Genomic DNA, 26,266 nt, shown 5'->3' with positions numbered 1-26,266 from the left:
CTGTGTCTGTGTGTGTGCGTATTTTGCGTGGAGGCACAAATTTGCCAGCCCGTGTCGCTCTCATTTTGTCTTTTCTGTTGACTTCCACGGAACAAGTCTTCCATATCCAGACATATCAGGGATGGCTGTGTCCAATCATTAAGGACATACAGCTGTCTTGCTAATCTTCACGAAGCCAAAAAAAAAAAAAAAAAAAAAAATAGCAGTGTAGCAGAAAACTCCTTTTCCGTCCCTGATTTGTCTTAGAATCACACTATAATTAGAGACCATTTTCTTTCTCATTTAAACCTCTGTAATTCCTAATCCATTGTAATGTGGCCATTACTGGCTCATTTTTTACACTTGCTAAAGTCATTAGTCATTGCTAATTACCATATCGAATAGAGGAGGCCAGCCAGGGGAATTCTAATGAGAGTTTAGTGCTACACCAGAATCTTGGAGCTGCAGATGGAGATCATATATAAAGGGAGGAGGATTTGGGTCCGACTGTGAGAGATGCTCCATTGTATTTTGCACCGCACTGTACTACATAGTCTGTGCCTGGTCTAACGAATTGGTTCAGCTAAATATCAGAAAACAAGCATGCACAACTCATTCTAGGAGGACTTCCATACATGCACAGACAACAAACACACACACAAAAGCACACACACACACACTGTACCCATCCAAAATGTTGCATCGAATTATGTCACTTCCTTCGAGGTAGCACTTTTACTGCTTCCATTACTGTTTCTGCTCACCATAATGCTCAACAGTAATGAATTGGCAGAATGAATAATTGATTAACCATTGCCTTAACAAGGCTATGAAATTATAGTGCTGCTTAGAACATTTCCCTTACTGTAATAAGACAGCTTAGTTAATGTTTCACCAAGGCACCAAGGTAGGCAGCCACGTAATAATGTATGAGGAGAGGGAAGGGGGCTCGAAGGAGACGAGTTCAAAAAGAAACAAACCGAGACAAACAGGTCTGCATCTGCCAGACACTCGGCTCATCTAGGGCAGAGGACTGCTGCAGGAGAACCAACACACACCTCTCTCTCTGTCTGTCTCTCTCTCTCTGTTACTCCATCTCTCTCCCAGTCACACGGCGAATTGTGACCCGGTTGTTCTCTCACACACACAGATAGACAGACAGGCAGGCACGCACACAAATACACACATGCATTCACTTCCTGCCTGTGGTGAAAATGTGTGTGTGTGTGTGTGTGTGTGTCTGTGTGTCTGTGTGTGTGTGTGTGTGTGTGTGTGTGTGTGTCTGTCTACATGTCTGTGTCAGTGCCAAGGTGCAGGGCACTGTTTTCCTGGGCCGAAAACAAAACCCCTGTCAGCCCCCGAGCACACAAAGAGACAGGCAGAGAGCAAAACACAGAGAGACAAAGCATGGATAGAGGGAAGCAAGAAAGTAGGAGAAAGGAGGAAAAAGAAGAAGAGAGATAAAGAGAGAAAAGGAGAGAAAAGGAGAGAAAAGGACGAGTGAAGGAGATGGATTAGACAGCTGTCTACTGCCATCTCTGGAGGCCAGCAGCAGTCAAAGCTAAGGTTTGTCAGCCTCTGGTGGTACTACTGGGCCTGTTCGCCATCTCCCCAATTTCTCTCTCTCTTTCTCTCTCTCTCTCTCTCTCTCTCTCTCTCTCTCTCTCTCTCTCTCTCTCTCTCTCTCTCTCTCTCTTTCTCACATCTCTTCCTCGTTTCTCACATTTTTGTCCTGCACTGTGACAGAGCAGCAGTCCAGTTTTCGACACATTACCCAACAAGAGGACAGATTAGTAATTAGAAGCTATTCAAGAAGCGTGATCTATAGTATTGAATATTCAGCTTGTTGCAGCTATACTGAGATGGAGTTCAGGCACTAGAGAGAGACTCAATCATCCGTTTGCTTGTGAAAGGTTTCGCTGCAGCTCTAAATATGCACTTGGGTATTCGGAGTCTGATGCTTCTTTTTTCACTGCACATTCAAAGCCTGACCTTGCACATACCCATTAGAACAATGATCAATGAACAAGTGAGAATATGAATTCCTGCCCCCACCCACCTACCCATCGACCCTGCTTGACAGCTTTGCTCTCTCCTCACTGATTTTCAAAGGCTCGACATCCACTCTCTGTTTGTTCTCTGTTCGGTCCCATCCTTCTGTCTCCCTAGACCTCACTGCTCTTTCATCATCCACCCATCATCTCAAAAGCATCTTAAATGATTATGTTTTAGCCTCTCCCGTTTTCATTCTTAAGCTTGCCTTCACGCTCATTCTAAATTTTGCTTGACAGCACAAAGGTGAAGCATGAAACCCTTTTTTGTTTCAGATTTGTGTCATTTTCATTGCGTAAGCTTGCATCCGTGCCTCTGTGCTTGTTGGGGCACAACACGTAATGCAACATAATTTCTGCGGTTGCTGTTCAAGCTGGCTTCTCTTGAGGTGAGGAGAGACAGAGATTTATCCCAGGGGATTTTGCTCACAAATCATCCATTTGTTTTTGAAAGTGCAATTAGAGTAGTGGCTAAGTGTTCTTCACTGACTATTAATCCCCAGCAATTAATGTGCGTGGTTCCATGAAACATATTGGCAACTTTCTTAAAGTGAGATTAATTTGGCAGGCAGGAAGCCGAGTGGGCCTTTGTGGTACTGGTTATCTTTCCTCAGCACATTGGACTAAGCTCTCCAGGCTTGGTGGAATGAAGAGTGTGCGTGTGGGGAAGGAGTGTGATGCAATGTAGGTCAGTTGTATGGTATGAACATCATAGGGTTTTTAGATTGCTCTTTCTGATTGTGTGCAAAAATTGGTAAGGAATGGAAAAACCCCCGGTCGCCCAGTGAAAATTTCCAAGGCTCAAGTGTCTATTTTTTATATTAAATCTCACATTTCTATACTAACATATAACCCCCTCAATTAAAATAATGCTATAATTCCTCTACTTTTAGGTCTTTGTCAGGCCGCATCGTTGGAGGTGTGTGGTGGTTCTTCACCCTCATCATCATCTCATCCTACACAGCCAACCTGGCTGCCTTCCTGACAGTGGAGAGGATGGTGTCTCCTATAGAGAGCGCTGAAGATCTGGCCAAGCAGACAGAAATAGCGTATGGAACGCTGGACGCCGGCTCCACCAAAGAGTTCTTCAGGGTGAGATCAGAAGATGAGCGGATATACTGTAGATGCTTTCACACCTGACCTGTTCAGTCCGGTTGAGTTGAACCCTGGTGCACTCACCCTTTTAGGGTAGTCCATTTAAGTTGGTGAGAGCACCCTAATCAAACCCTACGGTGCAACAAATGTTAAAATGAGTCTTTCTCGGATCAGTTCAAAGTGAACTCTGAGGCAGTTTATTTGAAGTGCGAGAGGTAACCACACCAACGCATGATTTTTATTTAATGGAAATGACTACAGCCAAGGCATTACGGTGCCAACAGAAGTTACAGGTAATTTGATCAGAAATACAGCAGCCTAGAGGATAAAGTAGTCAAAGATGTACAAATAGCAGGCATAAGTCGGAGTTTGAGAACATGGACTATTGTATCTCATGAATCTCCGTCATATTGCAGTTATGAAATGACACCACCATGGAACCACAACGGACCAGTATCCTTGGAGTTGCATCAGTCTTTCACATTATGTTTCACTAATCCTCCTCTGATGCGCCAGCAAAGGGAGGATGACTGCCATAAACATAAATCCCATGGTTAGGGATATTCCTTGTACTATGAATCAGAATCTTTTCTGTTTATGCGCTTTCTTCCCTGATCAATAATGTCACTTTGGTTTGGTAGTCTGCTTTTATTTGAGCCATGTGAAAGCCAACAGAAACCAAATGAGCAAAGTCAAACTGCATCAAACAATTTGTTAGACCAGATCATGCAAATGGACTGTTAGGTATGAAAGCAACCTCACATACACGTACAAACCTGGACTTTAACATGCGTTGTTCATGTAGGACCACACACAGAACAAACATACTCCCATTGCTGCTGAAAACTGTCCCGAGGAGTTGCCTATGACTGCTCTCTTCTGTCTATTGCATCTGTCTTTCTGTCTCACCCTCTCTCGCTCTCTCTCTGGCGATCTATTTCAGAGGTCTAAGATAGCTGTGTTTGAGAAGATGTGGTCCTACATGAAGTCGGCTGACCCATCCGTGTTCGTCAAGACCACAGACGAGGGTGTGATAAGGGTCAGGAAGTCCAAGGGCAAGTATGCCTACCTGCTGGAGTCCACAATGAACGAGTACATAGAGCAGAGGAAGCCCTGTGACACTATGAAGGTGGGAGGGAACCTGGACTCTAAAGGTTATGGCATTGCCACTCCCAAGGGCTCTCCTCTCAGGTAAACCCCTGCCACTGCAGTGCAGCTGGATAAAAGCTCCCAGCGCTTTTATTGAGGCTCCTGCATGAGCACTTCTTCATCTGTCACCTGTAGATTTGTCCATCAAACTCAGGAATGCTCTTTTATTCATCATCTTAAAATCACTGGTCTCTTCTCTATTAAGTGACATATCATGCAGTTTGTTTTATTTACGCATCTTATTGTCTTAATAACATACAGTAGGCCCATGTGCATGTATATATACCATTCTACACAGTATGAATGCATTCCTATCAGACATACAACACTTGCATTATTTCTTACCTCATACCACTTTGGTGTCCATACTAGTTCCATACAGTCATACTCATTAATTACCTTATTCATTGTCACCACTGCAGATCATCCCTCGGATTATGGTTATGTTTGTGTATTTATGTGTATGCAGCCATCCTAAGCCTTTGTCTTTGTGCTGTGCCCCTGACAAAGGTTCAGGCTGGCTGTGTGTGAGCCCTGGCGGAAGTGTTAAGTAGGATTATGAGATGCCCCCAGCCTCCTTCAGCAACACTTGTTTTTCCTGCTGCCCTCTCATTATATTCTAAGCCTCATTCAGCCTGTTTGATTTGGTCTGCTTTGAAGCTGGAGCACCCCCTCGAACACACAGAAATACACATGCACGAGTGACGGCGCACGGGCATGGATATGTGCTCAAACGGATGTGTGTCGATGCACAGGAAGACACACACAGACGAGTACACACCCGTACTCACTCCCAAATGATAAACTCAAACAAACAGCCACACCTGAACCCACAGACTCACACGTGCACAGTCACTAGAGACTGTCTGTACTTCCATTTTTTATCCTTCGTTGCAAATGTAAAACACGTCTTCCCTCTCTCAAACCCAACAGGGCACTTGAAGCAGGATTACAGCTAAAAGGATCACATCCCATATGCCCACTTTTCCACTTAAGCCAGGGCTTGCATCTTGAATCTGAATTCAGCAGACTTGAAATGATATTTGCCACATGCAATGTAATAATTGATAGTATGAATGATAATTCATACTGACTGTATTTCTATCATCGTCGTCCAAGAACAGCAGCTGTCATTTCATATTACATTAACACTGTAACCAACTTCCCATTCATATTTCTCCTGCGACCACAGAGAGAGTACAGAGGGTGGGGGGACATCTGAAGCTTTTAATCTTTCTCTAATAAGCCCCATTCATTATAATGAAAGGAGCCATATGGGGAGATTTCATTCAAACTCACTGAGGATTCATCTGGGGGTCCACCTTTGTCGACAGCCAAAGGTCACAACATGATGACTAGAAATGGCTTGGCTCCCACTCCTCTCTGAGGGGGCCCATTTAAATTTCCCACAAATTAGATTTCATATAGTAAGTCAGCACTGTATTAGTGATAAGACAAGTGTTGAAATTAATCTTCCCTCAGTCATTCAGTCCGACTGACCCAAACCTACAGTGTAGCAATGGAATTGAGTGTGGGATTGCTGAGGATGGCCCCCAATATCAAACTCTCTTTGTGTCAGTTACTGGCAGAGTGATGCATGGTATTCACAGGTTGACATACTGGGCATTCACAGACATCTGATACTATCAAAGAAGATGGTTTTCATTTTCAGATAATGGGCATTAATGATTGAAGGCATTATGTTAAAGGATGGAAATTTGATTTTAATGTTCCTTTTATCACCAAAGAGGAAACTGACCACTTTTGCTGCTCACCTTGAATCAGTCGTTTGTGGATGTCCTGTGAATTCAAAGTGTTGAGTCCAATCTGACCTGCAATTTATGGTTTATGTGTCATATTGAAAATGTACATTTCTTCACTGTTACTGCAGTGCAGGTCTAATTGGAACTTTCACTTTGAAAAAAAAAACATGCTCAATTGACATAAGCTTTCATTTCACAGGTTTGAGTACTGACAGCCCTCAGGCTACAGATTCTGTTGTGTCTGTAGAAAGTACTTTACATAATCTGCTCCCTGCTCCATCCCTTCCACATACCGTACAGTGACCTGCCAACCCCATTCCTGACTGTTAATCCCATCCCTCCAAACATGAGCTCCCTGACATTCCCTTGCCTCAGGCCAACTCACCAACTAACTAATGACCAGCAGATCTCTGGACCATCCATGTTCACACACTATGATTTCTTTCTTTCTGTCTGAGTTCACTGGGCTGAGAAAGAATTCAGAGGTTTTACCAGCTCCGAGGATAACCGTGTTCCCTACAGCTGTGTTGGTCACTCATGGTTGTGGATAAAGACTCTCTGCATCTCCTGATGATAAAGGCAGAATAGCACCAACCCCAATGAAAGTATTATTATTTTATTATCATTGTACAAAACAACAAAAGCAAAAGCTATCATCTTTTTTCTGTCTTTCTTTTATTGTTTTGTTTTTGTTTTTCTCCATGCAAAATCTGGTCAAAATTCTGCCTATCTGTGATGGATGGAGAGAGCGTTTCTCCGCAGCCAGTCAGCTATAGGAAATGCAAACACATACAGACTCAGCAGAGAGAGACAGAGCAGCACCTTTTGGAGATGCTTTGGATGTGGTGGTTGATATAGTTGGTGTTTCCTTTCTGTGGTTCAGCACATTTACAGTCCGTATAGGAAATAAGCTTTGGTGAACCGGACGGTTTAAATATGGGAAGCCTTTGTATCTGCTGCTTATGTCTCTGCTACTCTTCTTGATTAATGCTGATAGGCGTAAATTAATCATCACAGGCTTCTGTTCACCTGGATGCAGTAATGGGTTGAATATTGATATGTCAGTTGCCATAGCAATCTGTATGCCAGTACCTCTGAAAGGAGATTACCATCTGCAGACAGACTTCCATGTCTAAGACATCTCCATTTATTGTGTCTCCTCTGCCTCTCTCTGAGGCCCCCTGCTTGGTAAAACCTGACTCTACTATGGCCACCCAGCATTTCAGCCCATTGCGGATATACAACTAACATATACAACTAACACATATCAAACATGTACTGTTAACATCTAAAGTCAGTACTCCTGCTTCATATCAGTAGTCACATGTGCAGGAGTTTTTGATAGTAAGTCAATGTTGTCATAATCACCACCACTGTACGACAAATCTTTCTATATCTGTCCCATAGAGTGTTTCCTAATGGCTATCATTCTTATTATCATTTTCAAGAAACCCAGTTAACCTGGCAGTGTTAAAACTGAACGAGCAGGGGCTCTTGGACAAATTGAAAAACAAGTGGTGGTACGACAAGGGAGAGTGCGGCAGCGGGGGCGGGGACTCCAAGGTCAGAGCCAGTTTGACAAACCCAGCGGGTAACCCACCACCACTGGGGCCGGGGGGGGTAACCGGCAGGTTCACGCTGCACCACCACTCTGGCAACACCCAGTCTCTCAATCAGCAACCGGCCATCCCTAAAAGGCAATCACTTTGAAAGTCACACAGACAAACAATTCAGTCTCCAAATCTATGGACCAGTGTCTGGTCTTAAACCAGCTGGGTCCCTCATGGCCCGGGATATTTGAGGACTGTATGCATTCAGTGACTTTGTCATATTTTCAGGTTTAGTTGTCCAATTTGGTTGCTTACATCGCTTTTTGGCAAAGTCATGTACACTGCTTTGAAAAAGACCAAAGAGAATTATGACTTCTATGTTGCATAACTGAGTGTAAGCAGTGTGCCGGTTACCCAAAGTGATATAGTAATACACATCTACTGCCTTACGGAGACAGTCAACCAAGTTAGATGGAGTATTAATGCATATCACTTTGAATCTGTTGTTTCTAATGATGTTAATGGTATATATGTGTGTGTGTATGTGTGCGTGTGTGTGTGTGTGTGTTTGTGTGTGTGTGTGTTTTCTTTTTTACCTATAAGTAAGCTCAAGCATTAACGTGTATATGTATCTGCTGCTCTGTGTCTCTGAACTAATAACATAAAATAACATGGTATAATATGTTATTTATGTTATTTCCTTACGGTTGGAAGAATCCCAGTAAACCTAGCGGTGTTGAAACTCAATGAGCAAGCCGTCTTAGACAAACTGAAAAACAAATGGTGGTACGATAAAGGGGAGTGTGGCAGCAAGGACTCCGGAAGAAAGGTCAGTTTCCAAACCAGTCCCGTCACCTCACAGCACCTCCCAGCATAACCCTGCCCTGATCCTAGACCAGCCCCAATCTGCCCTCAGCCTCTCTATTACCGAACAATATTGTAGTCCCCTGTGTGGCTCTAGCAGCACCATTCTGGTCTCTCTTTCTTCACACTGATGAGCTTGTGTTGTCAGAGGTTATTATTTATTTAGGATTGCTCCAGTGGTTCATTGTATGTAAAGTGAAGAAGCATTTTTTCCTAGTACAGTAATCAACCAAGTTGTGTAAGTCCTCTGTAAGCTGGATTGTCTTGGGAATGCTGTGTAATGCCTGCCTCCTCCAACCAGATTAAGTGTTCTGATAACCTTGAGCTTGCAGACTGAATCTGAATCATTCTGAAAACAAGGAGAAAAAGAGGAAGGTTTTTCTGTACACTTAGCAGGAGATGTCAGTGCGGAGAGACGTAGATGATTATAAGGCCTTTGGAACATGCTGAGTCGCTAACCTGGCGGTCTGGCCCCAGTAACGACCCTGTCCAAAGAGCCTCAGCCTAACACGGAGTGTGCATGTACAATATTACCCCTGTTTTGAAATAGTATTTCTCCTTTGTAGAATACCTTTTACTGTTTATCATAGATGCCACATTCGTAACTTTGGCTGCTCCTGGGATCCCAAAGCCTGATTTTCTTTTTCTGTCTCCCCAGTTCCTTATATGCACTTTGATATTCTGGTCTAAAAATCATGCAAATCAGTAGTTTCAATCCTTGACCTCAGGACACAGAGTGCTACTGGTTTTCCATTTAACCAGCTAATTAACTGCATTCGCCCAGGGTCCCAGGTGTAAAACAGTCTTAGATGAGAGAGCTACAAGAGAAACAATCAGGGCTCACTGTCCTGAGGACCAGGATTGAAAACCTCTATAACAGGGGTGTCGAACCATGTGCCATGAAGGGCCAAGAGGCTGCAGGTTTGCAGTCCAACCAAAAACTCCACCAGGTGATTTCACTGACTAGACGATTCTCTCTGCTTGAAGGTGAGGTAATCAGTGAAATCACCTGATGGAGTTTTTTGTTGTTATGAAAATTTGTAGCCTCTTGGCTCGCCATTGCACATGGTTCAACACCCCTGCTCTATAATATACTATAATATGGGAATGTATATGCTGATATATTTTCTGCCAAAAGGACTAGCAAGATATTAGTAGCTTTCAAGCAGTCTAGATTTGTTTAACATGACTTGATCCAGTTAAATCTGAACTAAGACCATTTACTTCAAACCATTCCTGCTATCAGAGTTGACAAACATTTACAAACATTTTAGACACGGTTATCAAACTGTATGCAAATGCATCTCCTGGTTTTCTCCGTCGAGTTAATGAAGACTATCGACTTAAGGGGGTGGATAATTAAAAGCCTGAAAGTTGGTGGTGACTAATGATTCCTGGGGCTGATAATAACTGTTGACTGTGAACTCAAATAGAAGTAGAGGTGCTAAAAGGTCCAAAAACATCCTTGTCAGGTCCCAGTGTTCCATAAGAGTCTCATAGGTTGAATGATTCAAGCCTAAATCTTGATGATCTAATTTCATTACAGACTATAAATAGGTGTAAATGTAAGTAGGTGCAAATGTAATATAGGTCAAAAGATAGGCTTTGGTATTTTTTTACCCCAGGCTGTAATTAGATTTTGATACCCATACCCAACCATTTTTTGATGGACAATTTCAAGACATTGCCCATAGTCAAAAAGGACATTTATCAAATTTTGTGGGGCTAAAAACAAGTGCCATGTTGGATTGTATTGAAGGCAACCAAGAAGCAGCAGAGTGGTAAGTTGTCCCTAAGCTGTGCTATGTACGGTTATAAAGGGTAGGTGTCAACATTTCAATACAGTCTGGGTTGAAAAATGCCAAACTTATTTTTTAATTAACTACAGTTAGCTCTGTTCCATGGTGTTAGTTTTAGTGGCTAGCCTGTTGAGGACAATGTAAACTGCTACGGACACTGACTTGGCCTTAACATAGGCTACTCTAGTTTCTCACTGAAGTAAAGATGTCCTGGGATCATGAGGGTTTTCTCTCTGCAGTGCCCGTAATCTCCATTGTCACCGTTCTGTTTAAAAAACATGAAAAGTGGTGTTGGCACTTTCAGAGTTGACATTGCTCATTTGTGCATGTCCCAGAACATTGCCACTGTGGAGAAACATCTTTTATGAATCCAAGACCATCTTTACACCACTGAGTAACCAAAGTATATTAAAGCTAGTCAATAAAGAACAGATTGAAAGTTTGTGTATGATGTTTTACACTGACCCTGACCGGGTGTCAGTGCAGCTAGACACTGAAACTAACACCCTTGAACAGATGAAAGCAACTTAACCAAATATTTGTTTATGATATTATTGCATGGATGCATGTTTCATAGTTTTAAAAAAATATATTTTCTTTTGCTTTAAAATTTGGAGAAAATCAAAACATGATTGAAATATTAATCAGTTAAAAAAAAAAAAAAAAAAAACAGACCAGTGTTTGTTTTCAAGACCTTGAATATGTTTTGTGTGTGTCTATATGTGTATGTGTTTTGTCTGGCACTTGTATGACCACATCTCTCTGTGCTGTGTGTGATAAATCAGGGTTGTGTGTGCGCGCGGCCACGTGTGTGTGTATGTATGTGTGTGTCACTATGCTGTACTGCATTTGAGTCTTTGCACTTGTGAATTTCACCTGTTTGTGTGTACATTGTATGTATATATGTGTGTAATATATGTGTATCAGCATGTCTGTCTTCGTTAAGTGCCCTGTTGGCATCTCTGCCCCTCCATCGCTCCTTACCACTTTCCTTTGCTGCCCTTCCCCTACTCCCTGCAGGACAAGACAAGCGCTCTGAGCCTCAGCAACGTGGCGGGGGTCTTCTACATCTTGATCGGAGGCCTGGGCCTGGCCATGTTGGTGGCACTGGTGGAGTTCTGCTACAAGTCCAGAACCGAGTCCCGTCGAATGAAGGTGTCCACCGCGCGAGCTGCTGCTGCCTCAGCTGCTCAGGCCTTTCACTGCTCAGCCTTAGACAGTGGTGCTAGCGCCCCCTACACAGAGCTGCAGAGCTACGGCCTGTACGCCAACAACACTGTTAAGATATAAGAGCAGAGCACAGCCACGGGGTAGGAAACGCTGTGATCAAGCCATGATGATGATGATGATGATGACATCCGCCTCCTCACCCCCGTCCATCAAACCGTGATCACAGTAGGGCCACTCACGGCTTCCACCGCAGTGCAAACGCTCTCCTGTACCTCTCTCTCCCTCTGCAGCTCCCTCGCTCAGTCTCTACTTCACTGATCTCCTGCAGTGCTCTTGGTATCACTTGATTTTAAATTGCCGTTATGCCTGTTTCTTATTGTGCTGTGCTAAAGCTACAGTTTTTAGCACAGTGGTAGGCTGATGTGGCTGCAAAACAAACAAGAAATTCAGTATGCAAGTGCATCAGGGTTGTTACAATTTAGCATTTTCCATGAGTGTTCTGAATAAGTATTGTATGTACTGGGAAATTCATCCATGCTCACTCACTACTAGAAGATACTTAACACTTTGATCAATATCTAAAACTGATAAAACACATGCTATGTTTTCAATATCTCAGTTACTTTTGGTTAAATGAGGTCATAGTACAATTATAGAAACAAATTTATGCAAATTCAGTATGGTTTACACACATTTCCTTTTTATACACACACACACACACACACACACACACACACACACACATATTACACTACATATATGTATGTATATATAGTTCTTAAGGTTTTTATCTGACGATTAATGTTATCAGTTACAAAACCCTTGTGTTTCACTTTTACAACACAGGTAAAAAGGCAATTTGAATCAAAGTGGTACATTAACTGTATCGTCTGTCTCTCTCAGCAAATCTCTGCCCTGCTCCTTCTTCTCTTTTTGCTGATTGTCTCGCAATGTAGGGCCCATCGTAGTGAACATCCTATATATGTATACCATAAGGCAGGTCTGGTGCAGCTCACATGTGTTTCATCACTGCTTTGACCTAGAACAGTCTAACTCTTACACTGCAGTTTACATGGCCCTCGGGCTCACTAAACCCATTAAATCGCCTTCGTATTTTCAAAATGCCTATCCGAAAGTAAGTCTTTTTTTGCTTACTTCCTCAAAAGTTGGAAAATGGGAGGTTTCTACTCCAGCAGCTGTGATATCATGCATAGCTGTTAGCCACCTGCTCCACAGGAGCCCTGTCTCCTTTATTAGTCGACAACAACCATAACCTTTGATTCTTTCTTCCAACATCAAAGGCCCTCAGGCATGCTGAAATACTCTTTTAGCAAACAGCAAAAAAGCAAGCCAGGCCAAGACATGGAATAATCTTCAACATGAATCTCTTATGTTTTAATCAGCCTGTGAAGAGGCACCTGATCAGCATGCTTATGGGATTGGCAAGAAGCCTATTAGTCCAGCGGTGCCTTTATGCGGTTTGGTTTGAAAGAAACTACGAAACAGATCCAATTAGAGGCCACTGTAATTCTCCAATCCCCATGCAGCACTCGCTGGTTGCCTCAGATCACTTTGGCTTTGTTGAATTTAATCAGCTATAGAAGGGGAGATGTAAGCAGCCACCAAATACACAGATGCGTATGTGCACACGTGTGCACGCACAAACAAAAAACACACATGCACATACATCATTAGCTCTGCTTTCGAGCCCACTGCCTTTTACTGCAATAGACTGGAGAATAGAGCTATTAAACCCATGAGTGGAGCCTCAGCTCCCTTCTTACTGCCCACACGTCCACTCTGCTTTGCCTGTAACAAATTAGAACACTGATGCACATCAGCCACCACGGTTTACCACCCGCGAATGATGCTCAGCACTACATAAAGAGGATGAAAACCAACACCCTGTGACTCCTAACTGCCCATCCTTCTCCTGAACTTGCACACCAACGCCACATGCAGACACTCACATAAACAGCTGCTTATGCTCATGTATCCATGTATACATAACCAAGACAAGAAAAACTGTTTGAGATCCAGGTCTTGTAGCTGAAATATACATTCTGCAATTTTGTGTTTGTTCTGCTTTAGCTAAAATGCATTTCAGAATACACACTGTGTTTATTACTAGCACTAAAGTTGCATTAGTTTCTGTGGGAATGAAATACTTGTCTGTGAGAATGGACTCAAATTTGTAACATCACTCTGGGTCTGTTTGTGTGTTTGTTTTTGACAGCAATCCATCAATGACGCCATGCGCTGCTCCACTCTGACCAGGATGAGTGGCAACGGGAGCGGTGGAGAAAACGGGCGTATCCTCACCCATGATTTCCCCAAGACCGTTCAGACACTGCCCTGTATGAGCCACACCGCCAGCATGGGACTGGGTGCCTCCGGCATGTGATCATCACACGACTCCGCTGGCGGCGAGGAATAGGCAGGGTGGGGCAGAAAGAGCACAGGACTCTTTGACCTCAAAATCATGGCTGTCCGGTTTGACCCGTCTACTCTGCTGGCTGTCAACTTACCCAACTCGTACAAGACTTAAATTACTGCCAAATGCACTCCCGAGCCGCCCTATGAACTATGAACAACATGGACTCATAACATTTTTTTTAAATCTGAGGATGTTTGAAAAAGAAATACTGAGAAAAAAGAAAGGAAATGTGCTGCAATAAAGAAGCCGTCAATGGGGAGTGTTTTGGAATTTTTTACAGTGTTCATTTATGTGAAGAAAAACGAACTTGGCCTATTCTTCAATGTGACGCCTGCGCTGTGCCATTTCTATGGAGCTGTTGATGTTAGTCTGCGTGTGCAATATCTTCACCTCCACTGCTGATCTTCTACTACCTAGATGCTTTCTCATGGTTGATGGAACATGTCTTTGCACAGATGTGGTAGAGGAGGATCGACGCTTGTGACTCTTAACGATGATTTGATATTGTTTCGGGACATTCCTGTTCTCTCTCACTCTCACATTTCCAGACCATTTTGGAAGGACACGATGCTCTGTGTAGCATATCCAGTTTTTATGATACTATATACAGTTTACATTGTGGTAATAGCGCAAAGAGCTTTGTCAAAAGTAGTTGATTTGATTTAGCGTTGATTGAAGGTTAATCCTGTTTAAAGCGGCGATTAACCAGACGACAACAAACATGCATTGCTGCTACACCTCATTAAACACACCATGCCTTGTCTTTGTGCTATATGACCATTGTCACTAACAAACACACAGAAACACCACACTTGTTGCTATTGTAGTCATTGGTTTAACCAGTAGACAGAGAGTTTGCACATTTACTGATCTGACAGGTGTAGAACAGTAGAGAGGAATCAGAAGAAGCATCAATACATTGATACATTAATCTGCTATGTACAGTACTGAGCGACCTTACACTGTATTCTACTGTTCTTACAGTCATAGCATATCCATTCATATGTCAGGGTGGCTATTTGCGGCTTCCCGTAAAGAACAGAGATTGACAAGGTGAGATATGATCTGAAAAAGAAAAAAAAAAAAATCCTCAAACTATTGTTAGAGTACTTGCTGCATAATTTAGTCACTCCTCCTGTGATGTATTTTCAGCTGTTTTCAGTTTTAATGAAATAGGCAGTGCAGCTACTCTCACTCTCAATTTATGGCTCGTGGCATATCCCCTGCAGATAGTGTGTGGCCTATAAAAGGAAAGTTGGCTTCCTCCCCCTGTTGCTAGCTCGCTCCGGAAGAAGAGATTGAAACGCTTGCTGCGACTGACAGGTTCACAGTCACTATTATCGGTGTTTATTGTACCCCAAGGTTACCATGGACGCCGCACCACTCTGCTTTAGGGCTCTCTCATTCAGATCATGTCAGGTACACAGAGATCAGAGTGGCAGGCCCTGGACAGTAGAGGGCAGACCGGGTGACAAAGGACAACCGGTGTGTGAATCATAATGGAAAAGTCCGCCCTGAGACACTAACACTGTTAACAAACAGCCGTTGCTGATGAGCCTTGCAGTTCTGGGTCCATTTGGTTGTTTGGGAGTGTATTCTTTCTGACTGAATGTAGATGGTGTGACATTATGTTCATCTTTTCAGTGCCACTACCATGGGGACAACATGCCAAATGCCTGTGTAACATATCAATGCTGTCAGGTTTTGGTATCAGTTTGAAAGAAATGGCTGAGGCTTTTTTTTTTTTTTCTAGATTCACCATTTTGCACCGACGTTCTGCAGTCACACAGGGAGACATCCGCCACAGAAGAGGAGATAGCAATTGCTGCACCAGAAGTAGCCTCAATTGCCCATAATGCCAAGCTGCCACAAGACATATAAAGGGCGTGACTCTCACTTTTTCTCGACTTGAAAATCCCTGTCTTGCTCTTGCTAATCGCTAACCCTAACCCTGTCACAGTGGCTCACCACCTACACACACAGCCCACGGCTGAACACAACAAGCCCAGGCGTCTTCTGCGTTTTAGGAACTGTAGGAAATTTTCTAACTTAGGTAGAAGCAGGCGAGGCAAGCAGAGGAAACGATGATATAAAAAATGAATAAATCACAACACTTCATCATAAAATAATAATAAGGGATGCACTGAACATCACACATTGATGATATAGAAAATCTGTCGGTAGAATTTTCATTTAAAGCTCTTGGATGGCTGCGGCTAGGAATATGATTTTCACCGTTGTTCGATGTTAACGTTCGATGTTAGATTATGTGGTGCGCTCTCTAGCCAACTTCTCATTTCACAGCTGGGGTGAAGCTCCTGTGTAAAGGCAGCACTGGCCCTCCACTGCCGAGGTTGATTTGATTTTGCTTTCATTCTGATTTCCTACTTTACGCAGTACAGTACCAAATCTAATGAATGACCTCTTTCTCTTCACAAGCAAGGCAAATGGGCAGTCAGAGTTTACTTAAATCACACATATCTCCCAACTATTGTGTATATAAAAGGCTTTTTTTCCCTTCCCAGTGAAAATGTATGTTCTCCTTCCTATCATGCCTCAGTGTACCTAAATTAGTTAACATGTGTGTACTTTTCCTTTCTTCCTCCATACTCCGTCTTCTTTTGCTGATGTTGTATTAATTAGGACACAGCACAACACTCTTCAGTGGAGGCTTTACCTTTGAAAAGATGTTTTATATGCCATAACAGATTTGTAAAAAGACACTCAATGTTTGTATTATAAACGAGAGCTGGGTTGCCACAAAGTGTTATACACTTTGAAGAGTGTAAAAAAAAAAATATACTGATGTTCAATAATCCGTAGATGCTAAAGTTGTAGATCAAACCAGTTTTAAGTTAATCTCATTGTTCTGTTGCAATTTAAGTAGTAATTCCTGTTGGTGGGTTGTTTTTTGTTTATTTTTTTTTGTTTATTTTTTATTTATTTTTTGGTGTTTAAAAGTAAACACCATGATTATGATTTTGCTTTTGGGTTGTTTTTTTGTTTTTTGTTGTTTTATTTGAGGGGGGCGGGGTCTTTTTTTCCACAGTATTTTAATACAAGAATCTAAGTGACACAGTTTCTTCAACAGATGCATCATTATTGTTGTTTTGTTTTTCTAAACATCACTATCGAAGGGTGTTGCTGACTTTAAAAATAAAAATGATGGTCAATATATCGGTTCATCCGTGGATTAAAAAAAAAGAAGACAACTATTAGGAGTCATACTTTTGAGAAATAAACTTTTTTTCTAGCCAAAGTGTCCTGGAAAGAAGTCATCATGCTTTTGTAACAGAATAAAGGAATAAACTATGTACATTTGTTTGCTTTTCCCTCCCCTCTTGGGATCAATATTTCTCACCCCACACCCAGGGCAAAGAGGATATGATTTTAGACATTTGTCTTTAAAAATGCACACTAGAGACTTTCTTTTCCACTGCCATGAGTATATTGTGTTTGTTGTAGTGAATTATTCATGCAAGAAGTAACCTAATTTCCAGAGCTAGGATTTCAGTATAATGGCAGTTTCCTACATGTATAGTATCTTTCTTGTCATGCAATTTATCTATTTATTTATTTATTTAACGGCCTAAGTACTGCATAGGAAATTCCATCTATGTGTGTAAGCGACAGGCTTTATTAGCCAGAGGAAACATTTGAACATTTGATGCATTTATTGTATCATGTTATGGCTCAGCCTAGGAAAGAGGATGAAATTATCAGGAGGTATAGAGAATGTGGCTTCATGTTCTGAAGTGTTTGTGACATGTGCGTGCCTGTATGCGTGTGTGTGTGTGTGTGTGTGTGTGTGTGTGTGTGTGTGTGTGTGTGTGTGTGTGTGTGCGTGTGTGTGTGTGTGAGTGTTAGAGGGAGATAGCAGGATGTTGTGCTGTGTCGCACCCCATGATTAGTGACATCAGCTACCGGAAAGGTCCCGCTGTTTCTGAAAAAACACTTTGACTGGCAAAGACCTACAGTATAATTAACATGTCATCTCTCTCTCTCTCTCTCTCACTCTCTCTCTCTCTCTCTCTCTCTCTCTCTCTCTCCCCCATGCTTGTTCTCTTTTTAGGTCATTGATGGTATTTTTGTCCCCCATGATGAAATCGGGGGAGGGACACACACCGGGTCAGGTGTGTGTCCCTCATCAGTCTTCTCTGGCACGCACAACATCTCAACACCACTGATTGGATTTTAAAGAAACTTCAGGGAATGATGTCATTGCTTCATTCTAGCATTTTCTAAATTACTCTGCCTGGCCTTAGGGCTGTGCGACAATGTCTGTTTACTTGTTAGTGATTGGCCCCAGGGATGCCTGCATACTTTTTGGAGGATGACATGTTTACTTGTTTCAGTGGTGGCATTTTAACATTCAGTACACTGACACTGGTCATGGTTGCTGCACCTTCAGTCCCACTGCGAGTACCAGTGTTCAGCCAAGCTTCTCTTGACTTTTCAACAGCATGATTCAAGAAAAAGCTCTTTAAACAGAAGCACTTGTATGACGTTAGTTGTGCTGATTTAGTTTCCGTTGATTAAGTGGTGTCAAACATGAGAATGTGTGTCTGCTGGTCAGCCTACAATTGTAAACCCCCTGGATTGTCATGGAGATGCTCCACACTGGCACTGCCAGCTTAATGTGCTCACATGTCTGATGATAATTGATCTATTACTGAGGAAAATGAAAAGGCCCAAGTAATCGGCCCTTATCTAAAATTAAAATCGGGCGTGTCATCTGTCACACCCCAGTCTGTGAGGATCAGTGAATCACACTCTAAAAAGATGATGTCCTCTGAATACTGTTACACTATGTCACTGAGAATACAATAAAGAGTATTCTGTCTCTGTGTCACTTTGAGAAAAGGGCAAAAAATGGGTGATGGTCACGGGGCTTAGATGTAGGGTGACAGTCTGGGAGAGATTTTGATGTGACAGGAAATTGAGCAGCCTGCGAAGAAAAAGAAAAAAAAAAAAAAACAGAGCAGAGCAGCACAAGCAATAGAATTAAAGAATAGTGAGAGCATTTCGTTCCAGCCAGGAGACTGATTGAAAGCGAGAGCTGGTTAATTGTGTCCAGGTGCAGAAATCACACACTTTCTGTCTCTCATTAGAGAAGGGTTGATGAGCAGCAGTGGACACATGAACGCACAAATAAGTATCAAATGTTCCCTGATAGACAAAGTGGATTTGTAACAGGGCTAATTTTAAGCCACCAAGACACATGGGCACACAGACACACACACACATGCACATACATGGATACATATGCACAAAGTGACTTCATAGTTGAATCTGTGTAAGAGTTGTCCTACCCCCTATTTAAGATGGTACAATGTATTCTGTGCATAACAACCATCACCCCCCTGTAGTGTGTGCGTTTGTATGCGCATGTTGTAGGCAAACGCTCACAAACATCATGATTATAGAAAGAAACTCGAGCGAGGGATTTGCCATCGATTTTCTTCGCTGGGGGCATTTTTGTTTTCTAAATCAGATCCATCCCCAAACTCTCTTCCTCTCTCGTTGCATTTTATTGTGGCAGTTATGAAGGGAGGGAGCCATAATGTTCTTGCAGTGTCTCCTCTGGCATGTGAGGCATGTTTTCCCAGATAGAAGAGGAAAGGAAATCGATAGTGGTGAAAACACCGCTGCCAGCTCAGGTTGGAGGGACGGAGTAAAGTCTTACAGCTGCTCGGTAGGAACAGTTGTTCCTCTTTGGAGCAACTTGAGTAGATTACCTCAGTCTGCTGCACAAGGACAGAGTCACAAACAGACCCATAGGTGCTGCCTCTCGCTCTCTCTCCCTCTCTCTCTCTCTCTCACTCCCTCTCTCTCTCTCTCTCTCTCTCTCTATCGCTGTCTGTCATATTTATGAGTCTGTTTTAATTCACCTTTTTAACTCACCTTTCTCTCATTTCTATCTTCTTGCCTCTAAGCCTTCTTTCCTTTTTATATGTTTTGCACACTCACAGGCAGCTGAAGGCCATGGCTGCACATATCTTTTTTTTGTGTGGGAGGGTTTTCTTCTTTTCATATGTGCACACAGCCATGGACCCAGACACACAAAAACACACACTTCGCCCACTGAAACGCCTCAAGACTTGAAACCCAGCTGAATAGCACATTGCACCTCAACCATCCATCCAGCCCTCAGGCCTTTTCTCCACCTCCTGACTGACTGGCACTCCTGATACACCAACTAGACAGCGAGATCAGATCTGAAGACAGCATCTAATGTCGCATCGACAGTACACAGGGATCACCTCAGGCCAGTCTTTTTGCTTTATTTGGTTTACAACACGTCTATACACATGCATGCACTTTCGCCCACACACACATACATACACAGGTGGATACACACAGATAAATTGGCCTAAGGCAGCACTCTCTCAGTTTGTGGCTTCGCTGTTAGACACTTATCACATTAACTGTTGATTTATAACTGGTAATGCAGCTATATTGCTCTGTAAATGAAAGCATATTAGTTTAAGTTGAGTTATTATCCAGTATCAGGTTTATTGGTCCTCCCACCTCTCTGTGCTGTTGGGGGGCACCCAGGGACTGGCACAGTGGGACAGTCAATCATAGCAGAGAGCCGGCTTGTCTGACGCTTTCAAGATTGAGATATGCACCTCCTCACTGGGGGAACAAAAAAGTCGTTCTGCTGCCAGCCCTCCGTAGATGGGAATGGCTGGTAACTTGAGCACCCCCTCTCCTCTCTGTTCCCCATCTGTCCATCTTGGTGGACAAAGGCAGAGGGCCTTGAGGGGAAGATGGATAGAGGTGGTGAATGGGCACTGGAGACAGAGAGAACAGGGGAGTGAAAGAAGGAGGGAGGGAGAGATGTATGGCAGCCCACATTGCCTCAGACAGAATGACAGATGAGGGGATTATAGACCAGGGTTACTTTCCACAGCGATCAAAGTTAGGGAGCCTTCCTGCACAGGCCAGGTAGACTCCAGCCAATCACTCTGGTGGATAGGGTCAAAATCTAAGGGGCAGGAAATACCCTCCATTTCAATGTAATGTTTCACTCCATAGGCCAGGATGCCGTACTTGAAATACCACAGTGCAAAGTAATCAGTCATGTCTCATTTGGTTGTAAAGGGGCTTTAGAAAGCAAAAGAGAATCGTCTCGTCTCGTGATACTTTGTGGTGATTTACATGAGGGACAGTGGAAGAACTCAGACAGCAATCTTGTCAGTTTTAGTGAATAGTGTTCTCCTCTTATTATTCTCAATGTCAGAGGTCCTCTGAGAGACTTTCACATCACCCTTCTCCTACCCTCTGGTCTGATGAATATTTAGTAGGCACACAAATCAAGTTTGCCAAGACAGTCACAAAATGTATTACGGCAGTAATGTCACATTTACTATAATGCCTGTCTTTACACATGTGTTGTTTGTGTGTGTGTGTGTGTGTGTGTGTGTGTGTGTGTGTGTGTGTGTGTGTGTGTGTGTGTGTGCGTGTGCGTGTGCGTGCATACACATGAGAGGCACATGCATATGCATGCATGTATGTGCAGGTGTATGTATGTGTGTAATGTCTGCTGGTGTGTTTGTGATTTTGGTAAACACATGGAGTGAAGTAAAGCCTGAATAATGGATTCAGACCCACTAAGAGTAATCAGTGAATGCTGAGCTCAACCTATTGAAGTTTAATAACATCCTGAATGTCAGAACATATGACAGCAGAGAAACATAATCCGCTCTCCCTGTAGAGAGAGGCCGCCAACTCTCTCTCTCTCTCTCTCTCTCTCTCCCTCTCTGTCACATGCACACACATCCACATTGGTAATGCTTTTCAGATTAGCTAGTCTGATTTAAACAGCATTTAAGGAGCGGTAAATAAGAGAGAGCTCCAGTTGAACAGAGTTCACACATCCACATCCCCTGCAGGATTTTGTCATCTTATCACAACCAGGACGACATTTCTCTGTTTGGTAATTGGAACGAAAGTTACACAACACCACCCATGACGTCCTTGTGTGCTGTGTATGTGACGCGGGGTTATGTGTGTCTGTGTGTGTGTGTTTTTTTTTTTTGTTTTGTTTTGTTTTTATAAACTTAGTATCAATGTTAAACACCTTTCCTGCATGAAATTACAAATTGACAGCTGAAATCCTATGTGAGTGCCTCCCTCCGAGATTTCATTGACTGATGTTAAGTTGATGAGAGGCAATGATTTTCTGCATAGCTGAGATCCATGCAAGCACAGAGATGGAACACGTGTACACATGTATGTAATGCATGTGTTTCTATATGGTATATATATGCTGTCAGACACGTCTCTCTCCCTCTCTCTCTCTCTCACACACACACTTACAAATTCTGCATATTTCTCACACAACAATACCCAGAAGTCCTTCAGATAATGTAGTGAGGTGGTGGTTTTGCTCCAACACAGGTTCAGCTTCTCTTTAGGATCAGGCCGTCCTCATCAATAATTAAACAGTGGCAAAGCGGGAAGAATCGAGTGGTGCTTAATGCATTCTGTTTGAGGTGCTGGAGAGATAGAGTGCCTCACTGTAGTTTCAATCACCGGCCCAGCTTGACTCTTTTTAAGCCTACCCGGAGCTACTGACACTATCATCTTCATTTCTTCGTCTCCACCAGTTAAAGGACCCAGGCTTTGCCCCAATTTGGCCTTCGGTCAGAAGTCCCACAGTGAGGAACAAAAGCGTCATTCGCATTTTTTTGTTCTGGCGATATCATGCAAAATTCACAAGAGAGCTGCAAGAAGTTGCAGCTCACACACTCACTCTGCCTCCACCAGGTACTAGCTCCAAACTTACAACACTACCGAGAGAGATGGTACAGAGGAGGTGGAAAATAGATGCTCTCCTCACCGCACTACACTTCACCCTGTACACATCACATATTTCAGTCACATCAGAGGATGGAACAATGCAGCCTTCACAGGAATTCCAGTTTTTACTGAAGGGCTACAAGAGCAAGAGCTTGAGACTTACAGTGTTGTGACACTGTGGCTCTGCCTTAATGCATTTTCTGACATTGATCTGCTTTACAGCAACTGAGAAAGAATCAATGCAGTACCAGTGCAAGGTATATACAGGATAGATATATTACTTACAATTTCTTACAATTACTTGCAATATCTTCCAATTTTACTCTCATATATTGCTCACTCATTGCTGATGTATGTAACACACCAGTAATTTCTCTGTTCAGCTCACGGTGAATGAGAAATATGCAGATAAAGTTTACACAGGAAGAATTGACACTGTGATCGCTAATGATTCTGTTTACATTTGGATGTCTCATTATCAAAATTGCATTAATTCAACATTTTATTCTACCTCATTTAATATTGCTTCAGTGGCATGACTTCATCATGCAAAATATTGCCAAAGCATTGTTTAAGCAAACAGATAGGAAAACAGTTAAAGATATCGAATCTAACCTTATGGCAAAATTGATTTGTCAATATTCATATTATATTTAGAGTAATGATGTGTGCATTTTTGGACAAAAAGCAATATTATATTACAAAAGTTATTTCAAGAATTTGTACAGTCAAATGTTTAAAAAAAGAAGAAGACAAAAAGGAGTCTAATAGTGGATAGTGCATCTACCTTGCTCTCTCTCTACCTCCTCTTCTGCACCTCTCTCTATCAATCCACCTGCTCGCTGACATCTATCACCTTTCCTCTCCACATTCTTTTCCTGTTCCTCTTTAATCGGTGGAACAGCAGATTTTGGCACAGGAAGGCGAGGAGAGAAAATTTCACCTTCCACAGCGAGTGGTAGACCATTGCACCCGAGTGGCAGTTGACACGCTGGTGTAGGGATGGAGGGATGGAGACGGAGGGGTGGATGGGTGGAGGAGTAGAAGAGGGAGAGAGCGGCCCTGTTCCATTGTGTGTTTTTTAAAGACATGGCGTTTTTTGATGATTATTCTAATCCCACCAAGGACCTCTCAGCCTGAACTGGGTGCCTTATCTCCCCTTCGCAGTCATTCTCTCATTAAAACACAATCACAGGCCACCAACTCTAATAAACCTTCAACTTCCCCTTTGAAAAAGGGGGGAGTAAAATGCAGATTACAGTAGGCCCGTCTGGCAGTCTCTCTGTACGTGACATGGGGAACAGAAATGCTGTCTCTAATCACTTTTAGTGCAAAAAGGGCATTAAAAAATCATTGGTTTTGGTGATTTTTTTTTTTACTCCATAAATCCAAGTTGAAAAAGGTCACTCTTTAATAAAGGTTATGGGGATTATAGAGTGCCTATTGGGATTTAGGCTGCATGCACCTTGTTTTTGGTTAGCTAGAAGAAGTGATTTCCAGTGCACTTCTGAAGTCAGTGTATTTGGGACAAGTTGCCCAAAGTTGATATCAGGTCAAACACCCTGATGTGAGGTAATAGCCCTTGATTCTGCAATCCTACAATCCATTTTGACCGCCATGTCCTCCTCTCTCACTGTTTCTCTCTCTCTCCATTTGTCTCAAACACACAAACAACAACACACTCACCACACATATATATACACACCGTCCAGACTGTGTTTTAAACCCTCTTTAATCATGAGCTCAAGCGAATACAGTATCAACCCCTGCAGCTTGGCTTGAAGTCAAATATGTTGCTGTGGGTGGACCAGTTTGTAGCCTGTCTGTGCAACCACTTCCACAATTGGGTTTCCGATGTTATAAGGATGCAAGGAGCAAGAACAGCAGTGTAATTTGCGACATATCGGGACAAGATACAGAGAAAAATGAGACACTTCCACGTACATAAAAAGTTTTGTTTTGAGCTACATTTCTTGGAGAAGATTGGCCTTCAAGTGCTCCTGCTAATAATTGCAAGATAAACAATGCTACTGTCTCCCTGGTTGTAATGATTATGCTAATTAAAATAATCATTCTGCTTGCTGTAATTTGTGAACTGCACTGAGAAGATTTTCTCTCAGCTGATGATTGTGAGGTCAGGTGAGGAAACATAAAGATATGCCGGGACATTACTAGCTGGGCCTTCGGCAAGCTCCACATCCTTAAGAAATTAAAACAAACCACTGACTTGTAGCTTGTGTGTAGCTGAACTTCTGCATTGCTGCAGCCAGCTTGATTTGATTTTAATTTTCTTCAGCTTCCATTTTGTTAATCCTTTCTTCCCCGAGCCTTCATCTGGCCACCTCATCTTTTTCCTCTCATCTTTTCTCATTCCTGAAAATCAACAAGTCCAATAATTTATGTTTTTAAACCCCTACTAAACTGAAGTCTGCATGCTGCCCTTAACAAAATGCAGATGGTCTGACTGTGAATCTAATATGACACATTCTCTCATATAGACCTACTGGTATTTACCATTCAAGCTATAACACTGTAGTGATATTTCTCAGCTATTCTCAGCCAGTTCAGCTATGCCTATGCATCGTTCTTCGGTGTCCCACAACTTTATGCTTAGTAATATCAAGAAAGAAAAATGCAAGAGCAGTCTTGTAGTGTGGTCTAGCCAGGCACTTGTGATGTTTCCTAAACGGTATTGTATGTTCTCTTTCTGGCCATAGCCACGCCAACGTGTCGAAGATTTTGCTGATTAATGTACTATGCCCTTTACATTCGGACATGGCTTAGAGATGTAAGGGGAGGAATTTATGGAAATAATATGCATTAAAAAAGATGAGAGCGGAGCCAAAGTCAGAGCAGGCAGCTGTCATTGGAAGTGATTCAGAGGTCTATGAGGCCTCTCACTTTGTTCCTAAATTATTCATGCAATCTGTCAATGCTGCTGTCTAGGCAGACTCCTCTCCCCATGTGCTCAATGATGACAGAAATCCTGCACTATGTTCATTGCCATCTCCTGCAAATCCCTCACAGGAAACACACACACACCACATTTGCAGAGCTCTAGTACAGGGCTTTGCAAGTGTGCATGTGTCTGTGGGAGTGCGTGTGTGTGCATGTAGTGTGTAAGTGTGTGCTTTCACTTTCATGCATATACAGTAGTGGTATCCATATGGGCAGGTATGTAGCTGAGTTTGTTCTCTTGTGTTTTTCAGTAGCTTCGGAGCCCTCTCAAAGCTTTTTCACGTGCTTTACAGTCTTGTCGAGAATTGTCATATGGCTTGCTAAGTGCTCCCTTATGCAAAGCAGATATGACAATAGGCAAAGCATGCAGTGGCATATGAATATGCAGGCACACAGACAAACAAATGCTAACACAAACAACACAAACACACACACACACACCACACATACAAACATGAACACATGCACAGTGAAAGACATGCCGCCAAAAAGTCCCCCTCCTCTCTCATCCTAGAAAGAAATCTCTGTGCTGCAGTTCCATATCTGGAGTATAAAAGACAGATCCTCAGATGTTTGAAAGCATGTATTATTGAAGATCCCCCTAAAAAGCCTCCTATGGTTCCCCCCACTACATCAAAAAACT

The 26,266-nt window shown here is 42.6% G+C and overlaps 1 protein-coding gene across 3 annotated transcripts in view; it reads left to right on the top strand.

Moving 5' to 3' along the window:
- gria1a (glutamate receptor, ionotropic, AMPA 1a) overlaps positions 1-13,824 on the top strand; it is a 59,605-nt gene extending 45,781 nt beyond the window's left edge. Inside the window, exons 12-16 of one of the 3 annotated variants that reach the window (XM_030062119.1) lie at positions 2,924-3,122; positions 4,069-4,316; positions 7,486-7,600; positions 11,271-11,405; positions 13,657-13,824. In XM_030062119.1, the coding sequence (XP_029917979.1) occupies positions 2,924-3,122; positions 4,069-4,316; positions 7,486-7,600; positions 11,271-11,405; positions 13,657-13,824 (865 nt within the window). Of the gene's footprint in view, positions 1-2,923; positions 3,123-4,068; positions 4,317-7,485; positions 7,601-8,301; positions 8,417-11,270; positions 11,541-13,656 lie in introns of those variants that run through there. The other 2 variants (XM_030062120.1, XM_030062121.1) reach the window with 2 other exon arrangements.
- Positions 13,825-26,266: the final 12,442 nt, after the last annotated feature.

The sequence above is a fragment of the Myripristis murdjan genome, chromosome 10 (assembly GCF_902150065.1).
Source record: "Myripristis murdjan chromosome 10, fMyrMur1.1, whole genome shotgun sequence".
NCBI lineage: Eukaryota > Metazoa > Chordata > Actinopteri > Holocentriformes > Holocentridae > Myripristis > Myripristis murdjan.
This window is presented reverse-complemented; position numbering and strand designations above follow the sequence as displayed.